At 35.7% G+C, this 23,580-nt stretch overlaps 1 protein-coding gene across 3 annotated transcripts in view; it reads right to left on the minus strand.

The window, feature by feature from the left end:
- itgbl1 (integrin, beta-like 1) overlaps positions 1 to 23,580 on the minus strand; it is a 106,468-nt gene that overhangs the window by 32,155 nt on the left and 50,733 nt on the right. For all 3 annotated transcript variants that reach the window (XM_015363460.2, XM_006638900.3, XM_015363459.2), the window contains exon 8: positions 4,336 to 4,452. In XM_015363460.2, coding sequence (XP_015218946.1) covers positions 4,336 to 4,452 — 117 coding nt within the window. The remainder of the gene's footprint in view (positions 1 to 4,335; positions 4,453 to 23,580) is intronic.

Below are 23,580 nucleotides of genomic sequence, written 5' to 3' on the forward strand. Positions count from 1 at the left end.
ATACCCAGGCAGCTGGTATAATTAAAGGCTCGTGTTCGTTGGCACAGCTTTGGTGAGAGGTGAAATAATCCAGGCACTGGATTAAACAAATATTTATTACAATGACAAGACACAAACTACACTACATACAACAAAACATATAACACACACATTAGCCTATGTACAGTATTTACAAACAAGGCGTTTCAGAGGCCTAACATTCTGGTCACCCAGAAAACACCAGACCTCTACTAAGCATTAAACTCTAAATACCTACAGAGGCCAAATAAGAGATAAGCTGCCTTTCAAAATAAATTCGATACAACCTGTAGTTTAATCTCTCTCTCTGCCACAAAATAAATGATAGTCTATCTCCCTATTCTAAGAATGCACCCTAAGCAGAAAAGACATCTTTTACCCAGGAAATCAAGTTCCCTAACATCAGAATAGCTCTATCTCATAAGATTCAAATACTTAGCTCCAGTCAGGTATTGTGTGGCTGATCATAAAGCAGGGGCTCTCGCCTGACGCTCTCACTCTCGCAAGCTTCACATTCCAACTCCTCTCTTCTCTCTATCCTTGTCCTCCTTTCCTTCTTATTCCCTTAATTCTTAATTCCCTTTTTCTCTGCTCTCCATGTGATCTTATATGTGTGTTTCTGTATGGCTCATTGACGATCATTAACCAACAATCTACATAAGTATACTAAGGTAAACTTTACAATTGCTTTTGCTGAAGGGACCCCCCCAGACCTCAGCAATCAAACTCTCTGCTTTGAAGTTAGAAGTGTTGACTCTGCCAAGTGTCACAAACTTTATTTAAACTTGAAGACACACTTCCTAGTCATCTAAAGCTGTAACAATGTTATCACACAATTGGTATAAAGTATACACATCTCCCTCAGACAAAAAAGCCTTAAAAATCCCTTAAAACAGCATTGCAAATTGCAGTTTTGTGAGTGTGAATTTATGTGTGTATACAGGAAAATAATATTGAATAAGACTTTTTCAAACACTCATCAAAATGCTCTTATTTTCAGTCTTACTAAATCTGAAAAATGGTAGCAGATGACATATGAAGATTTTGTAATTATTTAAGACTATCTCCTATTTACAGTATGTGCTCCTCCAAATTGCTGTAGAGAAGACATTACAAAAGGACAGAGCTATTCAAAAAGCAAGCACATTCAGAAAATGAAGGCGGTTGCAGTCGTTTGTGAATATGATTTTACCAAGTACTTTTTGATATGAACTACAGAAATGGCTATAAGAATATGAACTGCAGGGATTTCCAAGAGATCACAATTAAAATAATGAAATGAGAAAAAAAACAGGCAATGCAGTAAATCTATAATGAATCAAAAGGACCCTTGAGCTCCCCCCTCCAAAGCGGTTCCCGAAAATAAACAACATATACTGTAACCTTCAAAAATAACAGCAAGAAAATGACACTTTAAATTAGCAGAGCTGACAGCAGGGGTTGTTTACAATGCACAAAAAAATCAAGACAGAAAAACTGAGCATTATTTTTTTTTAGTTCTCCAGGCTGAAAGCTACATCTCCAGGGATGAAGTAAAAATGAAAGGCATGTTAACTGTGATTAGAGCAATCTGCCCAAAGTCTCAGGCCAAGACTGTATTAACACTTGTCACATATATTTCTGCAGTCCACAGAAATCCTTCTGACTGAACTTTCTGATTTTAGACCCATCAATGTGGCAGAAGACAACGTGTCTCTGAAAAGTGACTTTGGAGCCTGAAGTGTGATTTGAAGTTAACACAGAGCATGCTTCTCCTGTTCAAACCTGACTGGACAGCAGACGCTACCAGAGCTAAGCCGCATACCTGCAGGATGTTATTGTTTACAAAATTAAATTCGGTTTGACAAATTAAACTTTGCCAAGAGCAAGAAAGAAACAAAACAACAGACGGTTCTATGCAGTAACAGCAGAAGAGCCAGGTTTTTGTGCAAAGGCAATGGCTGATGAAATTCTAACTGGGTGCGTACCAACGAAAGGATGTATTTTCAAACAGCATGTGTTCACATTAAATTGCACTTGGAGAATAGCGCATAATTGTATGTTGCTCTTTTCAAGTTTAACAAAATACTCCCATTTACAGCAATTATTTTCGTGAGTTATTGGTCATTTTGAAGAAAATAATAACTTTATGTACAGTACTTTATGTAGTGTCCGTGAAGGACTTGTGAGATGTTCCTAGTGAACAGCCGTGTAGAAGCAGAAGCTGAAAAGCTCATGTAGTGAGTGAAATAACCTATATAGCCTTGGACATTATTTTCAGGTATGCCTGCAGATTTTGTATGGTTCAGACATATTCAAGATTTTTTTCTTCTCAGATCTTACTACAACACATTTACTAGGAAACACAATGTTATTACAATTTATTTCCATATAAAGCATAGCTGCAAGAATTATGCGTTATTAAAGATTTCCAATAACAGTTTCCTTGGCCAAGCAGCCTGTGCTTCTGTGTAAAAGCAAAGGACTACAGTTAAAAATGGTCCCTCTGATAAGTGGTCTGTAATACAGAGAAGGACATTGGAAAGCTGTGCTAATTCTGAAACACCCTGATGATATACAGTATGGTGCAGCTTTGTATCCCTTAGTCTGCTATCTCCCTTCCAAGAATATTCAGTGTAATGCTATAGTCAAGAAGAACCAAGTTCCTCCAACACATCTTACTTGTGGCCAGACCCAAACAAATGACTGTGCACAGACTGTTTTAAAGAGCCGAGTTCAGAAAGATGTTCATTTGCTTGCAGAGCAGTCCTCAGCATCATTAGGGAAAGCTCTCCTCTCTTTTCTCTCTGCACAGCGACACTCCCAGCACAGAGCAAGCAGTCAAAGAAACCATTGTGAGAACCCAGCCATACTTCCATCCTCACTGTTCAAACGCATCAAGAAATGTTTGTTTAATGAATATTTGAGTATAAAACTTTCATATTCATATTATGATTCTTGAGAGATCAAGAGCTCTCTCTCAACAATAAATATAAAGTTAAGTTCATGCTAGTAAATGTAGACTTACTTGTCTTTGAAAATATAAGTGGGAGAGACAAATATAATCTACAAGGTAGACAATTATACAATATACTGTTAAATTTTAATGTTCTTATTTCTTCTCATTGTAATGAGAATGAGTGAAAGATCAACTAATTGTATAATAGCAGAATGGTTCACAAATTATATTGTACCACTTTTGATGGTTTGTTATGCATGTTTAGGTGCTGTATCAATAAATTGTATATTGTATATTTAGAATCCGTGTGTGAAACTGTATGTTAATTTGTTTGATTGATTTTTGACAGTTGTCAAAGACTCTCGCAATTACTGCTCCAATGTTTAATTGTTTCAGCAAATTAAAATCTAAGTAGAGTTCTTTGCACATATTTAGAAACTTTCCTCTAATGTGGATGTAACAAATTTAAGTTTAGTTCAGTAATGCAGCTTTGGTGGTGTAACTCATTACTTTTATGTGGACTGTATACACACTTTAAATGCTCCAGCCTTACTTGACCGAACACTGCATGGCCTTTCTTGGTGTTGGGGCAACCAGTAAGTAATATACTGGTTATTCAATTGAAGATTTTTTCTTTCATATTTTCTTTTTCAAAGTTTCCAAAGTTTAATCTCTTTGGGAATAAATAAAACAGTCAAAGACAGATTCAAGACAGATATAATTACTACTGAAGTGAAGTACTGTACATCACATAATTACTACTGAAGTCAACTTCAACAGTATAATTATTATTGAAGTGGACTTCACTAATATAATCACTACTGCAGAGGAGTATACCAGAATACTTACCACTGAAATGGACTTCACCAGTACAATTATGACTGAAATGGACTTCACAGGTATAATTACTACTGAAGTCTGGAAGTACTGGTAGTTGGCAAACTGGTTTACAGCATTGTTTTTTGCATTCACGTACTGTATTCGTTTTTTGCATAACATACTGCTTTTAATTCAGAAATTCAAAGTTTAAAAATGAGAAAATATCATTTTCTTTCAAAACTACAAAACCACTGTGCACTAACTTTCAAAGGAGGGCTGCAAAATGTCTTTACACTTCATTTTGCTCATACAGTATCTTTCCTTAAAATTCTGAAAATAATTGTATTTGGTGAAAACAAGGTATGCCTTATATGTGTGGTGTGTGGATTCTTTCCAAGACCATTTTACTGCACATTTGTAAAAAAATTAGTTTGTCATAGTTGAAAATCCAGACAGCTGCTCTTTCATGGCATTCCCTGCACATTTAAGTGTCACAATATTCACATCACAAACTGTGACAGTAAGGCGCATGCTGTTAAATGTTGAAAACCAAGGCTTACCCCCACAGATTTCCCCGTTGACGTCCTCACACTGTCGGTCATCACACTCGCAGTTCTTTCCCTGAACTCTTGGGTCGCCCGGTGGGAAGCATGTGCACTGACCGCACACACATTGTCCTGAAACAGACATCTCCATCAGTCCAAGGGAAGATATCCATCAGCCTGACTGAAACACTAAAGAAACATATTCAAGGCAATAGCTTTACAGGGGTCATACTTTTGGTCCATTGCATGCCCTTAACCCCTTCATCCAATTATTTTAAAAAGTTATTTTATCCTGAACCATAGAAAAACTCCATGACAATAACAAGTGTTTACCTTCCGGAACTGTATAATGTTTTACATTTAAGTTTGAATGTAGGGAAAGAGGTCTTGCACATGGCACATTTTGGAGAAAGAGTTTCTGTTCTTTTTTTGGTCCCAAAACATTCTATCTCATTTACATTGCTTGTAGTGTTCTTTGTCTTAAATGGGTGAGAATACAATAAACATTGTCAAAATGTGCTGGAAGCCTTTATTTCTTACTAAATGTGCTTGATTGGAGAAAGACATTTCCAACAACCGACAGTAATGATTGTACTAGTTGCTTAAAATATATGAAGTGGGGAAATCAGAACACAAAAATGAACTGATTGTACTATACAGTAGCAATACTATAGTTTTTTTTATTTAAATTTTATTTAATACGCTGGATGATCTGTTATAATCCAGTTGTGGTGACAATCTACAAAATCAGGATCTTATAAAATGAATGACCTTTTAACATTCTTTCCTTGATTCTAATCATACATCATTACATATCATTAATACAATATGCAAGGAGGGACAGTGAAGTGTGTTGTATACTTCATAAAAGCTTACTATAAAGTTTGCATGTACACTTACTGTACATTTATTTTCCTTTACCTTGGATTCCTTTCTTAATCATAGATCTCTATTCCATAATCCATAATTGCACTCAGACATTTAATTTTATGTCCCTGCACTATCACACAACACTTTTATTAGGGATATAGGGGAAATTAAAAAGATAATAACTAAATAAATAAAATAATGTTAAATCTTGCAATGAGTCTGTTATGGTAAACAGTTAATAAAGGTTCCCAATAAATCAGAGGCAATTTCCTGTAATATCCAGGAAAGAAAAAAGCTTCTGCATAGCAACAACTTCAGTGATTATAGACCTCCATCTATCATTGGTAAAGTAACAATAAGCAACACTTGAGAGTTCTGTATTCTTGCGTCTTTAACATAATTATCACACATATTGTGCTGGCACTGAAACCTGTGATGGTAATTAGAGACTTACAGAAAACTGAAAAGGAAGTCCTGCTGTGACATTACAGTTTTTTTTTTGTTTTCTTACATCAGATTCACCATGGCAACCGAAAGGGAGTCACTACCAAGTGTGTCGAAAACATTTGCTTAAAAGTTCAAAATCAAATGTTATATGTTGCCATAGGACAATAGTAACAATTTCATACTAGAGTGATCCATGTATTGTAAGTAAATGTTAAGAGGAAAAAAAAACTATCTTCAAGTCATTGTTCACCATATTTCTCATTAAAATAATGTACAGAGAGTCAAATACTGTTTCCTCAATCTTTGTAATCTAACCAAATGTCTACTTTCCAGAAAAGGATGAGTCCTTAAAATTGGAAGTACTGTAGTAGAACTGAGGAGAAGGGAAAGATCAGATGTTGTGCTTTGGGTTAGAGATGAATATAAAAAACAAAAATACTATGTATTATGTTAAAAAACACAGCAGATGTACAGTATTATTATTGCTATAAATATTAGTTGTGCTATTGAACTGATCATAATAAAGATTCCAAACAAGAGGAGACAGTTAAGCTCACCTAGCTGATTCCAAGTATCTAATTGATCTGTGGATCTCATCCATGTGTTTCTTGAAACAAGCCAGGTTATCAGCTTCAACAGCTCCCTGTTTTTCAGTTTTAAAAGCAATTTCCCGCTGCTTCCATTTCTGTCGCCTCATCCCTGTATCATTATGGATTCTAATGAAATCCATTGGGTTGTCAATCTGTCAATCAATTTGCCTTTGACTATTTTAAATACTTGAATCAGGTCTCATAGTTGTTCTTATAATTGATACCCTGGCTTCTTTCACGAAACAGCTGGGTAAGATCTTTGGATCAAATTAGAAACTAGCAACTAAATGGTACTGTAGGTGGATCAAATGTCAAATGTCTCCCTCTCAATTACAACCTTTCTTTATTTTGTTCTTACAGTTTAAACATCTTTTGCAGCATCTGTTCTGCTGTCCAAATCTATTTAGTTTTTTACTGCAAATATCACTACCTTGTACTACACTTAACTATATCAGAATCTAGATAATTTACATCATTACAATATAGCAGTGCTCCTAAAACAGATCCCTGTGGCACCCCTCTTATTACAGTACATCACCTCATTTTGAGCATTTCCCCCACATCTGTTCTGTTTTTGTCATCAGCAGTTTTCAATCAAAACACAAGCTTTACCTGGAGAGTTTTCTGCCTTAAATGTGATAAGTAATCTTTATAATGAACTTCATGGAAAGTCTATAGCTTTAACGGACTAGAACAAGTTATTTAAGCAAAAGCTACCTTTTCTTAGACAATCCTCTAATTTACATCTAATTATCATTTCCATAATCTTACTTATTAGACTATAATTACTTGTTTCAGTTTTATCTTTTTATGAACAACAAATTTTAAATCAATGACTGATAAATATTGGCCTTAAGCAACTGCAATAACATCTTATCTACAGTAAGTACAAGTGGTAGGATACCATCGGGTCCTGAAGATCTTAAGCGCTTGTAGTACCATTATTGGACTTAGCCTGTACGGTTTCAAAATATACTTCAAACCAGCATATTTTATTATTAATTACTTAATTGGATCAGAACTTCTTCATGTCCTCTGGTGCTGCTATTTTAGGCTTGTTAGGAAACCGGAATACACTCTGGCTCTTTGGATCCACGATCCCTGGACAAGATCAATACAGGGATTACCTCTGTAGGTACTCTTACAAACCATTTATGGAAACAGTTATTAGTTTCAGTTTCTTTTGATGACGTTCCTTTTGATTTTTCCTAATTTTTACTGTATATGGAAATACTTCCATCATAAGCCCTTTACACACACATCCCTGATTTCATTATATAATATGGAGTTTTATAACGAAGGTTTGCTAGGGATGACAACAACCAAGTTCAATCAGACTTGGCTGTCAACAATTAGCAATCACTCCCGATGTTATTTCCTCATATACTGTACTGTACATCCTTTTGCATCTCACCTCCACCCTATCTCCACCTGTACAGCTGCCCTTTGGTCACTCCTCACTCTGCAAGGTGCCCTAGCCTCCTTGTCCTGTGGTCAGGAGGTTAGCCCTCATCCAAGTGGATGAAGCCAAATTTTGACTAAACACTCCATAAGCCTTTCAGTAAAGATAAGATCACTTTATTGGCCATATACAATTTCTTGCATTAGGACTTTGTCTTTTTCACATTCCCCAGCTTGCTCTCCATGAGACACACAGACAGAGAGAGAAGCTTGGGGTCAGAGCACAGGGTCAGCCATTATACAGTGCCCCTGGAGCAGTTGGGGTTAAGGGCCTTGCTCAGGGGCCCAATGGAGTAGGATTTCTCTGCTGGCCGCGGGATTTGAACTGACAACATTCCAGCCACAGGCGCAGATCCTTAGCCAAAGAGCCACTGCTTCTTTTTTTCCTATATATATATTTATTAAGTAAAAGTAATTCTTGGCTTTTGTAATTCCTAGTGAAATTGAATTATAGCTACTGTATATGTTTATATGTATATAAAACTCATACCTCTATATACTGTACAGTACTGTATAAACCCTTGATATATGTACAGTAGGTAAAAAAAGGAGTTACAGGACATTACTGCATAATCAGGTATAATAAGGAAAAATCCTTACACATTTGGAAGAATTAACTATTAAACATAACAAACAAATTGACTAATCAATGTGTCAGGAGCAATTTTTACAAATGAAATGTCCTGTATCATCACAACAGATAACAAATTAAAATTAATATGTCCTTTATGGCATCACCTTCAGATGAACAAACCTATACCTATTTTTGACAGCTTTCCAGATTTCACTGTATTTAAATATTTTATTTATTTTAATACAGTGAAAGAAACAGATTTGGTTTGACTGCAATTTTCCGAGAAGTCTTTGGAAATGAGACAGCAAAACAAAGGATGAACTTTGAATAAATGCAAAAAACATTAACAGTTGTGCAGGTCCTCTGTGTTAATATGAGGAAGTACATTCATAGCCATTATAACTATTGATGTTATTAATATTAATGTTAGAGAACATAGACATGATAATGTAAACAGCACAAGATGAGCAATCTACAGTGTGACACACTGATTATATAAAAACATATGGTTATGATATCGAAGTATCCAAATCTCTATATCGTGATTATATTAAATACATTCAGAATATACTGTACATAAGTATTAATTTTTTTTAAACTGGACATCAAGTTGAAATGTACAGTATTGAATGAATACACCTATAGTGTGAATACATAAAACAAGAACATAAGAACATATGAAGACTGGAAATAAGAGGAGGGTTCATTGGATTGCTTGTGACTTATAAGTGGCTTATTAGTCTGAGGATCTCAGATCTCTTTTTCATTTGGAATTGGCTTACACAGCATAGCCAGTTCCAGACACCTACAGCCCTTTGTATAGAAAAGTTGGTTCCTGTTCTCATTCCAACTCAATTCTTCAATTCACGTTGCAAAAATCTATGTAGATACCGAATGCGACATACAGTATATAAAGGTTGAAAGAACTGCACCTTTATAGTTGTGATCACAGAAGACGGTTGGAACGAGTATTACAAATGAATAAACATGGACGTCTTCAGAACAAGCCATTAAACAAAAGCCAGAAGACTCAAGTGGACACTACATTGAACAGGTGGCACTTCTTCACACAAATGGCCATGTGAATCTGCAACAAGTTGCCCAACCGTGTTGTCGAAGCAGATGACTTTAAAATGATGACCCAAACTTTAAAAATGGGTCCATACATCAATAAGCTCCTAACTTCAAAGAGGCTAGATGAGCTTAATGGTCTCCTCTTGTTCGTGCCCCTCCTTATGTTCTTATATTAATTCTGCACTGGTATCTATTGTCTACTCCTAGATACAGTAATTCAATTTCTTCATCTTTGTCACGTAAGGACATCAATGAGACGTGGGCAGTTAAGCTGTTTTTCTTGGAACTGGTACGTTTTAAGGCCACAGGTACACACACGGGAAGGCTAAACATTGAAGAAAAAATTTACCAATGCCTTTGACACTCATTCCATTATTCAATTGAAAATGTAATTTAAATGTTAAAGTTTTATTTAAGCTAGGATGATAATGCGTAGACTCTTACACAATTCTTTCTTGATTTTCTTTTTTCTGAAAAAATAAGCTGTTTGTACTGCAAGTATAAACCCAGCATTTTGAGTTTTAGGATTGACTAATTGCCACGTCTAATAAATGACCTTCCACACAATGATGGACAGAATAAATCTCCACTGAGGTTGAAATTAATTTACCGGAAAATGTCAGCAGCACTGTAGATTTAATCACCAAAATGTTAAGTATATGCAGTTTCAGTTTTAGATGATCACATCATTAATTTGTAAAATGTTGGGATATCTCCTATCATCAGAGAATATCTAGCACTCACATAGAATGTCTTGTATTTAAACTGTCAGACCCTAAACCCACTTATGTACTGCTAAAAACAAAAAGGTAAACAACACCCAGTGATAATCTTAAGGCATAGCAACCTCTTCATTGTAGATATCAGACATCTGCTTGGTCTGGGTACCATGGCAACAGATGATGTCACGGCACACTCGCCTTATCGATTAACCTTCACCTCCCAGCAACTCTTCCAGAAAGGAAAATCATTTATTACTTAGCAGCACTGCCATTTTTTATCGATTTTCTTCAGCATTTAAGTGTGTTGCAAAATAACAGTTTTTTTTAATAAAACCAAGAAGGCAATACAAACTCATAGTTTATTCAGTGCAGGATAAGTTTTCACCCACTTTTAAACTACACATTTATTTTTCTTAGATAACTTCTTTGATTTGGTGAAAACACAAATGAGACCACACAATACTTTCCACACACTTCAACTATATATCTACTGTATTATCATGAACAAAGATTTGCACAATCTTGGACAAAAATAAAATAATGGCAAACTTTGATTTGGAATTTGATTCAAGTATTCAAAACAATACAGTAAAATGCATTTTTTGACATATAATAAACGTATCAAATCACATAATTCTTTTTCTGAAAAGTTTAAAAGTATATGCACATTACATTTTCTCAAATGGTACAGTATGCACACTTTTTCATTTATTGTTGGTTTTCTTTGTGTTATCCCACAATGAAAATGTACATACTAATGGCTACAAATAAGAGGACATAATTCAATTTATCTAGTCAGTTTAGTAGTTAATATCTAATTGATCCAAGGATCAAACTCCCCATTTACTTGAAAGAAACAAGGGTATTGGCTTCAACAACATGACTGGTAGCTTGTTCCATACTGCCACAACTCATTGGGAAAATAAGTTGCTCCTAGTTTGGTTCCATATAGTTTTTACTTGTGTCCTCTGTTTAACACAGGTATTTAAATGCTTTTCAATTAATACAGTACATATACAGTCACAATACTTAATGATTGTGTAAATAATGATGTTTTAGTCACTTCAGAGAAGAACGAAAAGTATTGAAAACAATGACTAACTTTGCTCCTGGAAAAACAATTTGCTTTTGCAATGTCCTGTTTGTGGTGGAAACGTCCTGTGTGTTTTATACTGCGATGCCATAAAAAAAAAAGAGAGAGAGAGACAGGCAAAATTCTCACTCACTGAAGGAATCAGTTCTTATTTTTATGCATTATATTTAAGTTTAAAAAACAAGAGGAAGGCTTTCAGATCATCTAAGCTACTGTATTTGGTTTCCTTCATAAGATTTTAAAAGTGAGAATCTCACAGAATTAATTCTGAGTACCTTATGTAGACATAAAAAATTAGACATTTTAAATACAGTATGACACCATTTAAAAATAAATGTTGGAAAAAAATCATGTTTTAGTATAAATAAAACAACAAAATACAGTATATTAGAAAAACATTTAGGAATGTAGCCCTCAAATCATCAGTGATATACAGTACTTTTGAAGAAAGTTAATCAAAAGCAATGCAGAACTGACATAAGTATTAAAAAGGAATACAAAAATGACTTCATGATTAAGGTGTATTCTAATTTTTGAAAAACATACCCACAACAAAGCCATAACACTGTATGTACTGTATGTTAAGCACGCCAGAAAGAGGATCTCTCAGACTCTGTTACATTTTGAAGTATTGTTCCACTTTGGGAACTATAATAGTTATTCATGGCTGTGAAATTGTGGATTTGCATATTCAAAAATACAGTATACAATAGATATAATGAGTGAGAAACCATTAGGTTATCTAACATTCTGATTATGGAAATTAGTTGGAAATGAGGATTTACAGTAGATCTAATATAAACCTTTGTGATCTTTACTCTTGGTTGGACTTTTGTGTGGGACACATTTTGCACTGACAGAATTGATCCTTTAAAAAACAAAATTGAGGGTTAAATATAAAAAAGAAATTCTATCCTGTATATATACAGTATCTACAGAAATGTATTTTCCAAAATGTAAATACCTTGGCCACTAGCATCAACAGTCTGGAGCATTTAATGCATTTAATGATTAAAAGATTAAAAAAAGTGAATTATAATTGCATTAAATATGTGCAATTATTAAATTATTAAAAAACTGATTAGAGCAAGCTGTCAAAAAATACTGCATATTGGTCTGAACATGACAAATTCATACATCTAAAATTGGAGTTTACTAACCCATGCGTTGAGAGAGGTATAATGTGGTACAGTATATGGTAGTATATGGTGTATATACTAACATTTTCACCTTGATTCTGCACATATTCCGATTCATAGAGAGTACCTTTCTATGTCTTGAATGTTATAAAACAAATTTGTTTTTGCATTCTGCACATATACTGTACAGAACTGAAGCTTTTAACATGATAAGTTACTCCTGTAACCTGTTAACATTATAAACTACTGCAGACATACAGTACTGTACACAGCAGTGTGCTACAGTGATACAGAACTCTGGACTTATAACTGGAAACTGTGGGCTCATATTCCAGATAGGAATACTATTTTTGTATCCCTGAAGAAGCTACAGTACCTCACCTAATGCCCAGATTTACAATGTAAATGGATATGAAGGTACAATACTTTGTTTGAAAAAAAATATAATCGGCCAAATCAATTCATAATACATTTATATGCCAAAACACATCGGTATTTTATACCCTTTAACTACTTAATAATATCTTGCAATACACATTTTTCGCCTAATTTTCCATTTTGATTTCATACAGTATGTGAAGAAACATGTGTATGTTTAAAAGTGTAATTCTGTACATAATCTGTCCATTGTCTTCAAGGCTTTTGGCTTTTTTTGACAGTGTCATTCTTCTTTCACAAGCACTGTTAACAATGAAAATCTGACTTGTAAATACAGACTTGTTCATTTGCACAAAGAGCAGTAATCTTCAACAGTAAATGACAGTAGTGCTCACAAAGCAAGAACAGAAAATAGGAGCATTGCTTTTGGTATCTTGATGTGTTTTATGATGCATGAGCTCAGAAATATACAGAGGTTAATGTAAATTAATACGTTTCAGAGAGAAAGGAGAACTTCAAGGTTTCTTGAAACGATTTATTTACTGATACATTAAAAATTGCTTAAACTCCAGGCCAAATGAATTTTTGCCATGTGAAGCAAAAGTTCTTTAAATCTTTGTTTACTTGTTATCTATGCATTTAATTGAAACCCTTTTATTATACTATAATTAAATAGTAACAATAATATTGTTTTAAATACTTCAGTATTCTCAAATTCTGGATGTATAGAGCTCTGTTTTAAAGTATGCATTGTATCTAATGATATCTAAGTTGATTTATATTTTTCACCTCAGAAAGCATGGGGTTATATACAGTACTCACAGCTGTGTTTATTTATGATTATATTTAAGTGATAACTGCATTAGATTTTCTTGTAACCAGGCAGTTGCATCTGGAGATCTCTTGGGGCATTCAGCTGACAACTGGCAACACCTCTTTATAAATTCTCAACAAATAGCCAAGGCATGCACCTCCTGTAGATGACTCCAACACTGACTCTGGATTGAAAGAGCTATTACTGTAGGTGCAATGCCAACATCAACGTGCACTGAGTAGTTACCCTAAGCTTCCTCTAGTATGGGTATGCATGTTTTACCTCAATCAGTTTTGTACATATTGTTCATAAGCCCCCATTCATACAAATTGGATGAGCAACTACTGTTATACACTGACAGGATGAAAAAGCTGGACCTTTTTATTCCTGCACACAGAAGACTGTCCTTGTATCAGAAAGTGACCTGATCCTGTATTCTAAATCAAAGGCACTGACTAAGTCCAACCAGTGAACGTCTTCAGAACAGTACAACATGAAAAGTTAAACAAGAACCAGAGGACACAAGTGGGAACTACAGTATATGGAAATAATAATAATAATAATAATAATAATAATAATAATAATTGCTTACACTTATATAGCACTTTTCTGGACACTCCACTCAAAGCACTTTACAGGTAATAAATGTGCAGCATCCACCTGGATGATGCGACGGCAGCCATAGTGCGCCAGAACGCTCACCACACATCAGCTATCAGTGGGGAGGAGAGCAGAGTAATGTAGCCAATTCATTAGAGGGGGATTATTAGGAGGCCATGATTGGTAAGGGCCAATTGGAAATTTTCAAGAAGCGCCCTGGGATTTTTAATGACCACAGAGAGTCAGGACCTCGGTTTTACATCTTATCCGAAGGACGGCGCCTGCTTACAGTACAGTGTCCCCATCACTATACTGGGGCATTAGGACCCACATAGACCACAGGGTGAGCGCCCCCTGCTGGCCCCACTAACACCTCTTCCAGCAGCAACCTTAGTTTTTCCCAGGAGGTCTCCCATCCAGGTACTGACTAGGCTCACACCTGCTTAGCTTCAGTGGGTTGTCAGTTGTGAGCTGCAGGGTAATATGGCTGCTGGCCCTAAATACATTTCAAACTGAGAACAGGAGACACGTCTTAACCCAAACAGTTGTGGGTGTGCGTGGGAAAGGCTTCCCAGCCATATTCCTGAGCCGATACCCTCACTCCTTCAAGAAATGGCTGTATGAGACCCTTGGGTTAATTAGCTACTATCTACAAAATGGGCTGGACAAGATGAATGGCCTCATCTCATTTGTAATCTTTCTAATGTTCTTATGAAATCGATGTGTGAATCCATTATAATTTCATTGCTTTACAAATTGTATATGAACTACATTATGTTGTGATAATGCAATAAATATAGTATTACAGAAATGTCAGTGGTATACAGTATGTGTTCTTTTATGAGAGCTCTTCAATTGTTGAGCATTTTAGTATACAATAATTGTACAGAACTTACTTTTCCCTCATATCTGATAGGTCTGTTTTGCTACAGTATATCTATTTACCAATTTGAGCCTTTTCACTTGTTGAAATACTGTATATTCAAAGTTTACTCAAATTGACGTTTAAGTTTCCTTTATTAAGGATTTCACATTGTTTCAATCCTCAGGTTATAAAAACAGTAGCAGTATTGTTGTATTGACACTCACTAGGTACTTTTCATTATTTTTAGCTTCTTGTATTTCACATTATGTTTATGCTTTGAATCACCATCCTCTGTTCTGCTTTTACAGAAATCACATTGGTATGTGCTTGCAAAACATTTGAATGGCAAATTTTCTTAAATGCTGCTGTTAGCATTACTGCCTCACAGTGCTGCTGCCCTGGTTTCAATTCTGGACCTGGGGTACTATCTGTGTGGAGTTTCTATGTTCTCCTCATGCTCATGTGGGTGCTCTGGTTTCTTCCCACAATTCAAAAACACACTTGTAGATTAATTGTCTTCTGGGAACACTGGTCCCAGGTGTGCGTGTGTCTGTGTCTGTGTGTGCCCTGCGAGAGACCAGTGTCCCATCCAGGGTGTACAGTATACCACCTTCACCTGCTGCATGTTGGGACAGGCTCTAGTTCCCCTACAACCCTGTGTTGCGTAAAGCAGTTAGAAAATGGGTGGATATGTTGCCATATGCATCGATGTATACCTCTTTAAAACATTTGATTTTTTGTAATGCAGTACTGTAAATGTTAAAAAGAAAGGATGAATGCTTTCATTAGGGAAGTTGGTTTTGACATAGCACCTGCACCGGAATGTCAGGGATGCAAACTAAGATGAAACAATAATAAACATTCTGTATCATTTCTAGGAAACGTTTTACAGATTGAAACATACTGTAGATCATTGCTATTTAAATCTTAAAAGCTAGAATGGAAACATCCAATATCCACAAGCAACATGAAACATTAGATACTGTACATACCGCATTTACATACTTTAAGAAGCCAAAGTAGACACTTAAACACAGATATGTTAGCTTGGAGACTTTATACATTCTGTATACATTTCAAAAACTACCGGAGATCATTTGCTGCTGTAATGTGAATCGTTTTTTACAAAGTTAGACAGCACTGTTTAATTGTCCGTATACTACAAACGATATACCTTATCAACACTTTACTTTCATTAGATTCAAACAGTAGAGTCACAGCAAATAAAAGTCTGGGAGATAACTTTACAGTCTATATTCACAAGAGTCTGGTGATTAATCACAGCTAAAGGCTGCCAGGAAATTCTTTGTGCAATACCCAATTGAATTAGTTTCATTGCCTATCACATATATTAGATAAAAAAGCAAAATATCTTAAGTTCCCTTGCTGCTAACTGGGCAAGCTTGCTTAGCCTTTGGAATGAAAACTGAGGGCAGAAATGCACAACTGAAGTTGTGGTAAATCTGACAAGGAGTCTAATGTAAAGCTACAGTATGATGAAGCAGTGTGTTCTCATTGGAAGAAAAATGAATTGTCTGTATTAAGATGTAATGTTTCTCTCTGAAATTATGTTTTGCTTTTGTCCATGGTACAACTGATTTAGACCCAGGTTTTCAGTAGAATTGTGCTGCTCTATCATTTATATACTTATATATTTTGGATGGTACCTGTATATGAGTATAATGACAATAAACTTGAACTTGAACTTACAGAACAGTGTCCCTCAGATGCCATACTGGGGCATTTATCTGGAAATTCTGGTCTAGGGGGAAGGGCGCCACCTGCAGTACTGTATATGTCCATAAAACCACTCAGGACCAGGCCCAGGACAAGGTAATGTCAATATGTTCCCTTAATTATCAGTGTCAAAGTACAAATATTTGACAGTCATTGACTATAATTAGAAACTCACATTGACTGCAAAATGTTTTTCACAATATATGCTTTCAATATTCAACCCCAGCTAGCATGCTGAACATCCTAATTTATTTTTTTCAAGCCATATTTCAATAAGCACAATATATTAAATGTAGTTTTGAGAACTGAACTCTTCAGTATTAGTATTCTTTAAAAATCTCCATCTGTTATTGATAATACAGTATAGAACAAAGCACTTTTTTCAAATTCTAAAATTTACTTGACAGGACAATTTTTCATATAGTTCATAGTATCAGAATTGTATCAATACACAATTTTAAATAGTAGTGTCTATCTTGAGATGTTGATTAAATGTAATAATACAGATGTGTACAATATGATGTGCCAAGTGCAGTATACTCCTCACCACTTAGAAAAGAAATTGAGTTCCAGACTTACATGAGTTGAATAATTCAGCGTACGTAATACACCAGGACAAAGGAACAGTTAATAAGAACGGACAGAGAGAGAACCAACTGTTTAAATTCCTGGTCAGCCTTCCATCCCTGAATTGTAATCTTTCCTTTTGTCCTCACCTGAATAGCTAATTCTCTTTTGTTCTTCAAAGCTGCAGCCACCTTCAGGTTCTCACTCATTAATTAAGGCACAGCTGCATTGCTTCCACTTATGATTACCTTTTTAAAAATAAATAAAATATAACACAACACCTGAGTCTGTTGTGGCAATTATATCAACAGCCAGCCAGAGACCAGGATTCCTTCCGTAAAAGAGGCACACAGACAAGTGCAGGCTTCTAGCAGGTGGCCTTTCCAGACCATAGTGTTTTGCTGAACCCTTCAATCAGTGAAGGAAATGAAATGTCAGAGAGCACAGAATGAGTCATGGTTGTCGCGGTGTGACCCGAAATGCATAAATGAAGAAGTTTGCCTGTCAAATGTTCCACATTTAAACAAAACAAACACTGTACGTAATAAGAAATTATACACCATAAAAAAACTGTAATTCACACATGATTGAAATATAATGGCTAGCAGTCATTTATTCACAGCTTCCAAATGACATTCCCTTTTTTTCTGAAGAAAAGGAGAAGAAATTTGGGAAATTTGAAATACGTGTATGCCAACATCCAGATACCATATGTACTGTACAAACTGTAAAATATTAGCACTAATATAATTTATGGTGTCACTGTAACTAAGCTTAGTTCCCTAGCTTTACAATACATGACTTGCAATCACTGATAGCACAAAGATCTCTAAATCCAGCATGACAAGGGGTCAAGGGTTTATGGCTTGGTTACTTAAATTAAGCAGACAGTGTTGAAAATAATTATGGAAAAAATGTAGGCACACAATACAAAATAAACATTATAGATTAATAGTTTTATCTTTCATGCTTGGTTTTCTCTCCTGAGCAAAGGTTTCTAATCAGCTACAGGTATTGTACAAGCACAGTGAGTCTTCTTGCTTATTGTATAGTATATTCCTGTTCTGTAAGAAGTACGTACTGTATGAACTCTGGAATGATACTGTAACTAGCCATGCTGTTGAACCTGATACCCAGGCTTCTTCATTTAAGAGCGGGATGTGTTCCTAATTTTAATTGGCTAACAGCAACCAAACCAGCTAGATGAACTGAATGGCTTCCTCCTGTTTACAACCTTTCTTGTGTTCCAACTACTGTACTTGTAGCAGGGTTATTCACAAGATGCGTACTGAATCTTCAATACAACATCTGAATCTGAATTTTCAATACAACACTTTGGAGTATTTGAGTTTTCTTCCTCAAGCACTTCTATTGTCAGCAATAGCAGGAGATCCAGTAGCTCCCTAAGACCACAGCTGGAGACCTTGCCTTGAAAGTTTGAGTGGCAGGGCAGTTAAAGTAAGGCATCTCAGCATGGAACTGATGGTCGCATGATTATTCTGTATGAAATATAATTTTGCAGTTGATGCTCAATATTAAATTACTTTCTTCAAAGTCAGGCCTATTACTTTCTTTGTGTCACTGCATATGTCACTTCTCATTCATCATCAGACATGGATCTTGAAAAAGTGATCCAGCTTAATATAATGCAACGCTTCATGGCCCATGGTGTCTAAACTCTTATCTGGTAAACAAGTCACTCAGTTCCCTATTTAGCCAATGTAAAGAAGAAACCAGCTATTAGGGCTTGAAGAGATTGATTGCAATCACCAGCCTGAGCATAATTTTAAATGATTTACTTTTTAATAGATTGCTCATCATCTCAGCAGTTTCAACAAGGTTTTGGAAGCTAGTCAAGGAAAAGTCATCAGCATCTGCAAGGCAAATTGGAGTATTTTACTCTGTTAAACAACCGCTTCAAAAGTGTGATTTATTCCACACGATGATTGCTGCCCAGGATAATTAATCGGAGGCATTCTTCACATACTGTAGTTGGCTAAGAAATTAGGGAGATGCTTCAGTGTCCTCATGAATGTTTTATAAACCTTAACTGTTTCAAAGTTTGCCTCAGTGTATTTATAATTTTGAGATTAGTGTGTTACAGACTACAGGTTTAAGAAAAGGGCAAATTTTATTCTCATATCCAACATAGTGTTTTTCCAAACACTTTAATTGGTATCATTGCTTCCTTAGCCTGTTCACTGAGTGACATTTCCATTATTTTCTATAAGCATTCAATAGTTCCCCATTCCTTAGACTGGATAAAAGTCAGCGTTCAAAGGTGGCATTCATAATCTAGTGTAAAGAAAGGACTGTATATGGAGTTAAGCACTTAATATCCAATCTATCTACTCTCATAGATGCACAGATTTCATGTGCACTTTTCAATTAATCTGTGGAAGAAATCTGAGAATTGCGGATATCCTTATCAAATAATACCCATGATAATTTGTCTCATTCACATGGTATACTTCTAACACATAAAATCTATGGCAATTTTCATGTAGCCACTATTTTACACAATGCTGAATAGAACAACAACTTACTTTAGTGTTTGCTGTATTGGACTGTGAGGATATTACTAGACATGCAACTATAGATTTGATAATTCTGCATAGCCACATCCCCCAAATCCCTAAATATATAGAAAATCCTAAGCACTACCATAATATTCAACTTCTATAATGTATAAAATTTTAAAGTCCCCTGTAAAAAGTATTCAACAACATGCCCACCACCAAACTGCCTCTGACAGGAACTCTCACAGGAAGATGACCATGATAGCAAAACATCCAACCAGCAGATTACTAACATTACAAATCGTGTAAATGAAACACTGTATTAAGGCAATAGGTGTAATTACCTACTGCCTGTGGCGAATATCTTGGAAACAAGATCTATTGCACATTCCCTGGAGAGCTATTGAGGCTTAAATGTTAAAGAAATGCATAAATAATCATTTGTACAAGTCTTTCTTTCACTACAGTCTGACTCAGGAGCATACGACACAGTAGCAAAGAGGCAAAGGCACCCTGTTCTCCTCTCGTCAAACTTGCGATTTGTTTTAGCAATTTTTGAAAATGTCTTTTATGTCTTAAGCAAAAATAAATTAACATGAAACCAATACAAAAAGGAATTGCTCAATACTCCAATCAGTTTGTGTAGAACACTCTCTGTTTTATTTTTCTTAATCCTCCTTACATGCAATAAATAATCTGTTTATGCAGAAACTGTGACCTAAACACTCTGATTAGCATTCTTTCAAGAGGTTTGATTTCCAACTTGTCACCATCTGGTGATGAGATTGGGTAGAACAATATGATTTCAATTTGCTCTCTTAATTTTCAATGTCTGTATTGCTGTTTCAATCAGCAAAGCAGTAAGTAGCCCTCTCATTTCCAGACATTTAGCCCAGGGTGTTCTTATATCCATACTTTGAACCAAAAATATTACTGCTGAAGTTGCTCTTGGCAGGGCAAAACGAGTCTTTCAAAACGAGTCTTTGCTTCAAAACAGATGCCATTTTGTGTGCTTTTTGCTGTATCACATTTTAATTTGTAATGGAAAGCAAATGTCTGGCTAATTGACTATTTCTCCCTGTGTAATCAATACCCTTAATCTCACAGAGCAGTGATTACTGTCAAAGTTCATAATTCCAGAAAGTATTCAACAACGATGAGGTGTAATACCCACATGATTGACAGCTCACACCCCCATATCGCTATGACAACCAGCCACATTTCCATTATCATCCACTGGGATTGTCAGTCCCTCCTGCTGCTTATTAATGAGGTAATCATTTGTTAACTATGTTCAACTGCTCTCGTTTCTAAATCCTGACAGAGCCCTTGCTCAATGCTCTGCCATTGGTTTTCCCACTTTCTGAGCCGTGCTCTTGCTTGCTCTGCCACTGATCTCTCTCTCCATTCAATTCAGTTCAATTCAAGGTGCTTTATTGGCATGGCCAATGAATAAATCAGTGTTGCCAAAGCACTACCAATACAATTAACATAAAATCTACAGACATTTACAGAAATTTTAAACTACAGATACATCTAAATACAGTTACATACAAACATATGGAGCATTATTGAGAGACATTTCTCTCTCTCTGCTTACTCTTTAATGTACTCGCTGTGTACTGACCTCTGTTAGGTTTTCCCAACCTTGATTCTTTATTCCCTTGGCTTGTTTCCTCGTGTCTCCCCGGTTTTGAACTCTGCTAGCTTGACTACGATTTCTGGAACTTCCCAACAGTGCCTGGACTGTGTTTACTATACTTTCAGCACCTGGTGTCTTTTTCATTGAGCTGTGTGCGTGGATTCAGCCCAGCTCACAGGCTGCTGTATCCTCCAGGTTGTACCAAATTACTACTCGAGGCAGTTAAGAGGAACAAGGTGGTCTGCCAGAGTCCTGCAGAATGAACATGATACTGTAAATACAGTATGTCAATGCACTTCATATTGCTTTTGTTTATTAGTCTTATAGGAAGTTTAACACTAAACAAACAGAACATCTGACTGGCCAGAAGTCTGGAATGTCTGGAATGTGAAGAGAATGGTATAGCTGTTCTCGTAATATAACAACTAATACCATGACTTCAGAGAATGGGGATCAGGCTGTTTCCATTCACTTCAAGGGCAGCCAGATGAAAAGGAATGGAAATTGCCTCATGGGTCAGTACAGATAAAAAGAAAAGGGCAACAACAGGGTATATTGTAGTGCTAACAGCACAAACCAGTTATGGTATGTCCATCCAAACATAGTCATCCCAGCTTATGGTGTATTGATAACTTCTCTCAAGATGAAGCAACACCAAAATTAGAAAAATTAAACTGAATTAAATTCAAATTTTCAGGCTCTTGTCAGTTAACAAAATTCAATAAAATATAAATTCAAGCTATATTCAATCTAGCACTGCATATTCCAGATATGAATTTGAGATAATTGCAATGAATTGCAGTGTGATCTGAATTATTATAATGTAGCAATATTATTAAAATGTGTTTCTGAGTATGTAAACAACAAAAATGTAAAAATATTTTTTATTAGTGTCTGTTCAGTTGCGTTTTCTAATGAGCATGTATGTTCGTTTGCACCTCTAACCACTTGAGTTTCTTAAATGCTTATTTTGTAATTTGCTATCCCTATAACTGTTTTTAGACCAACTTCAAAGCACTTTTTAAAGTACTGCAGTATATAAAATAAAGTTTATTATTATATTATTTATCCAATTTAGGGTTGCTGGAAGCCACAGCCTATCCCAGCAAGCTACAGGCACAAGGTGGGATACACACTGGCCAGGACACCAGTCCCTCACAGGGCAGACACATACTCACACATACAGTAGGGCCAATTTTTCCAGAAGCCAGTTAACCTTGCAGTATGTTTTTGGATTGTGGCTGACCACAGTGGTTTTGACCAGAGCACCCAGAGGAAACCCGCGTGAACAGAAACTGCAGCAATGCTAACCCCTGTACCGCAGCGTCACCTAATCAAGTGATCTGATAACTGTCTTGCTTATTTCAATTGCTGGCACCCTCTCAAGCAAAAGGGTGTCCATACCTGGTCCTGGAGAACATACCGTATATGTGCAGGTTTTCAAGGTCACTTTAAAGCACCGACACCTGAAGAGCTGGGAGAAGCTGTTGAATTATTCCAGTTAGGCCAATAATTGGCTGGTTGAGTTCATTGTACATCATAATAAAGCAGTGAAAATAATGGAAGCAAAACTGATCTACCTGATCGCCATTTAGAATGTGGTTAGTTTATAAAAAAATGTCTTGGGATAATGGAGATACCAAGCTAAATTCACCTAGCATGTACAGTATTTTACATTTTTCTTAATGATTTAAAGCAAATATTATGTAAATATGCTTGAAGAATTAAAGGCACTGCTGCAGGTCTAAAAATGTAAGTCACATTTTATCTGTTTACTGGTATTTCACAGAACTAGCTTTCAGAAAAAATGATTTATTTCAACTTCCAATGAACAACATACTGTATTGCTTCTGTGTTTCTTAACACTTATAATCCTTCTTAGTTCCACTTTCTTATTAATTAAGTGTATTCTTAAGTGTTGTCATGTAGATTTTATCTGCAATATTTTTTATCCTAACGAGGGACTTATGACGCTAAGCACGCTGCCAGGTTCATTATTAGCTTTATTTTTGTAATTCTCCAGTCTGGGATGAATGCCAGTCTCAGCAATATTTGTGGTGCTTCATTAAAGACACACAGACCTGCAGGCTCATGAGAGAAGGTATCAGGGTAATATATCAAGATCAAATTCGATCAAACCTGTGTTTTTTCATTTGTGTTATTAAACT

Source organism: Lepisosteus oculatus, chromosome 15 (assembly GCF_040954835.1).
Source record: "Lepisosteus oculatus isolate fLepOcu1 chromosome 15, fLepOcu1.hap2, whole genome shotgun sequence".
NCBI lineage: Eukaryota > Metazoa > Chordata > Actinopteri > Semionotiformes > Lepisosteidae > Lepisosteus > Lepisosteus oculatus.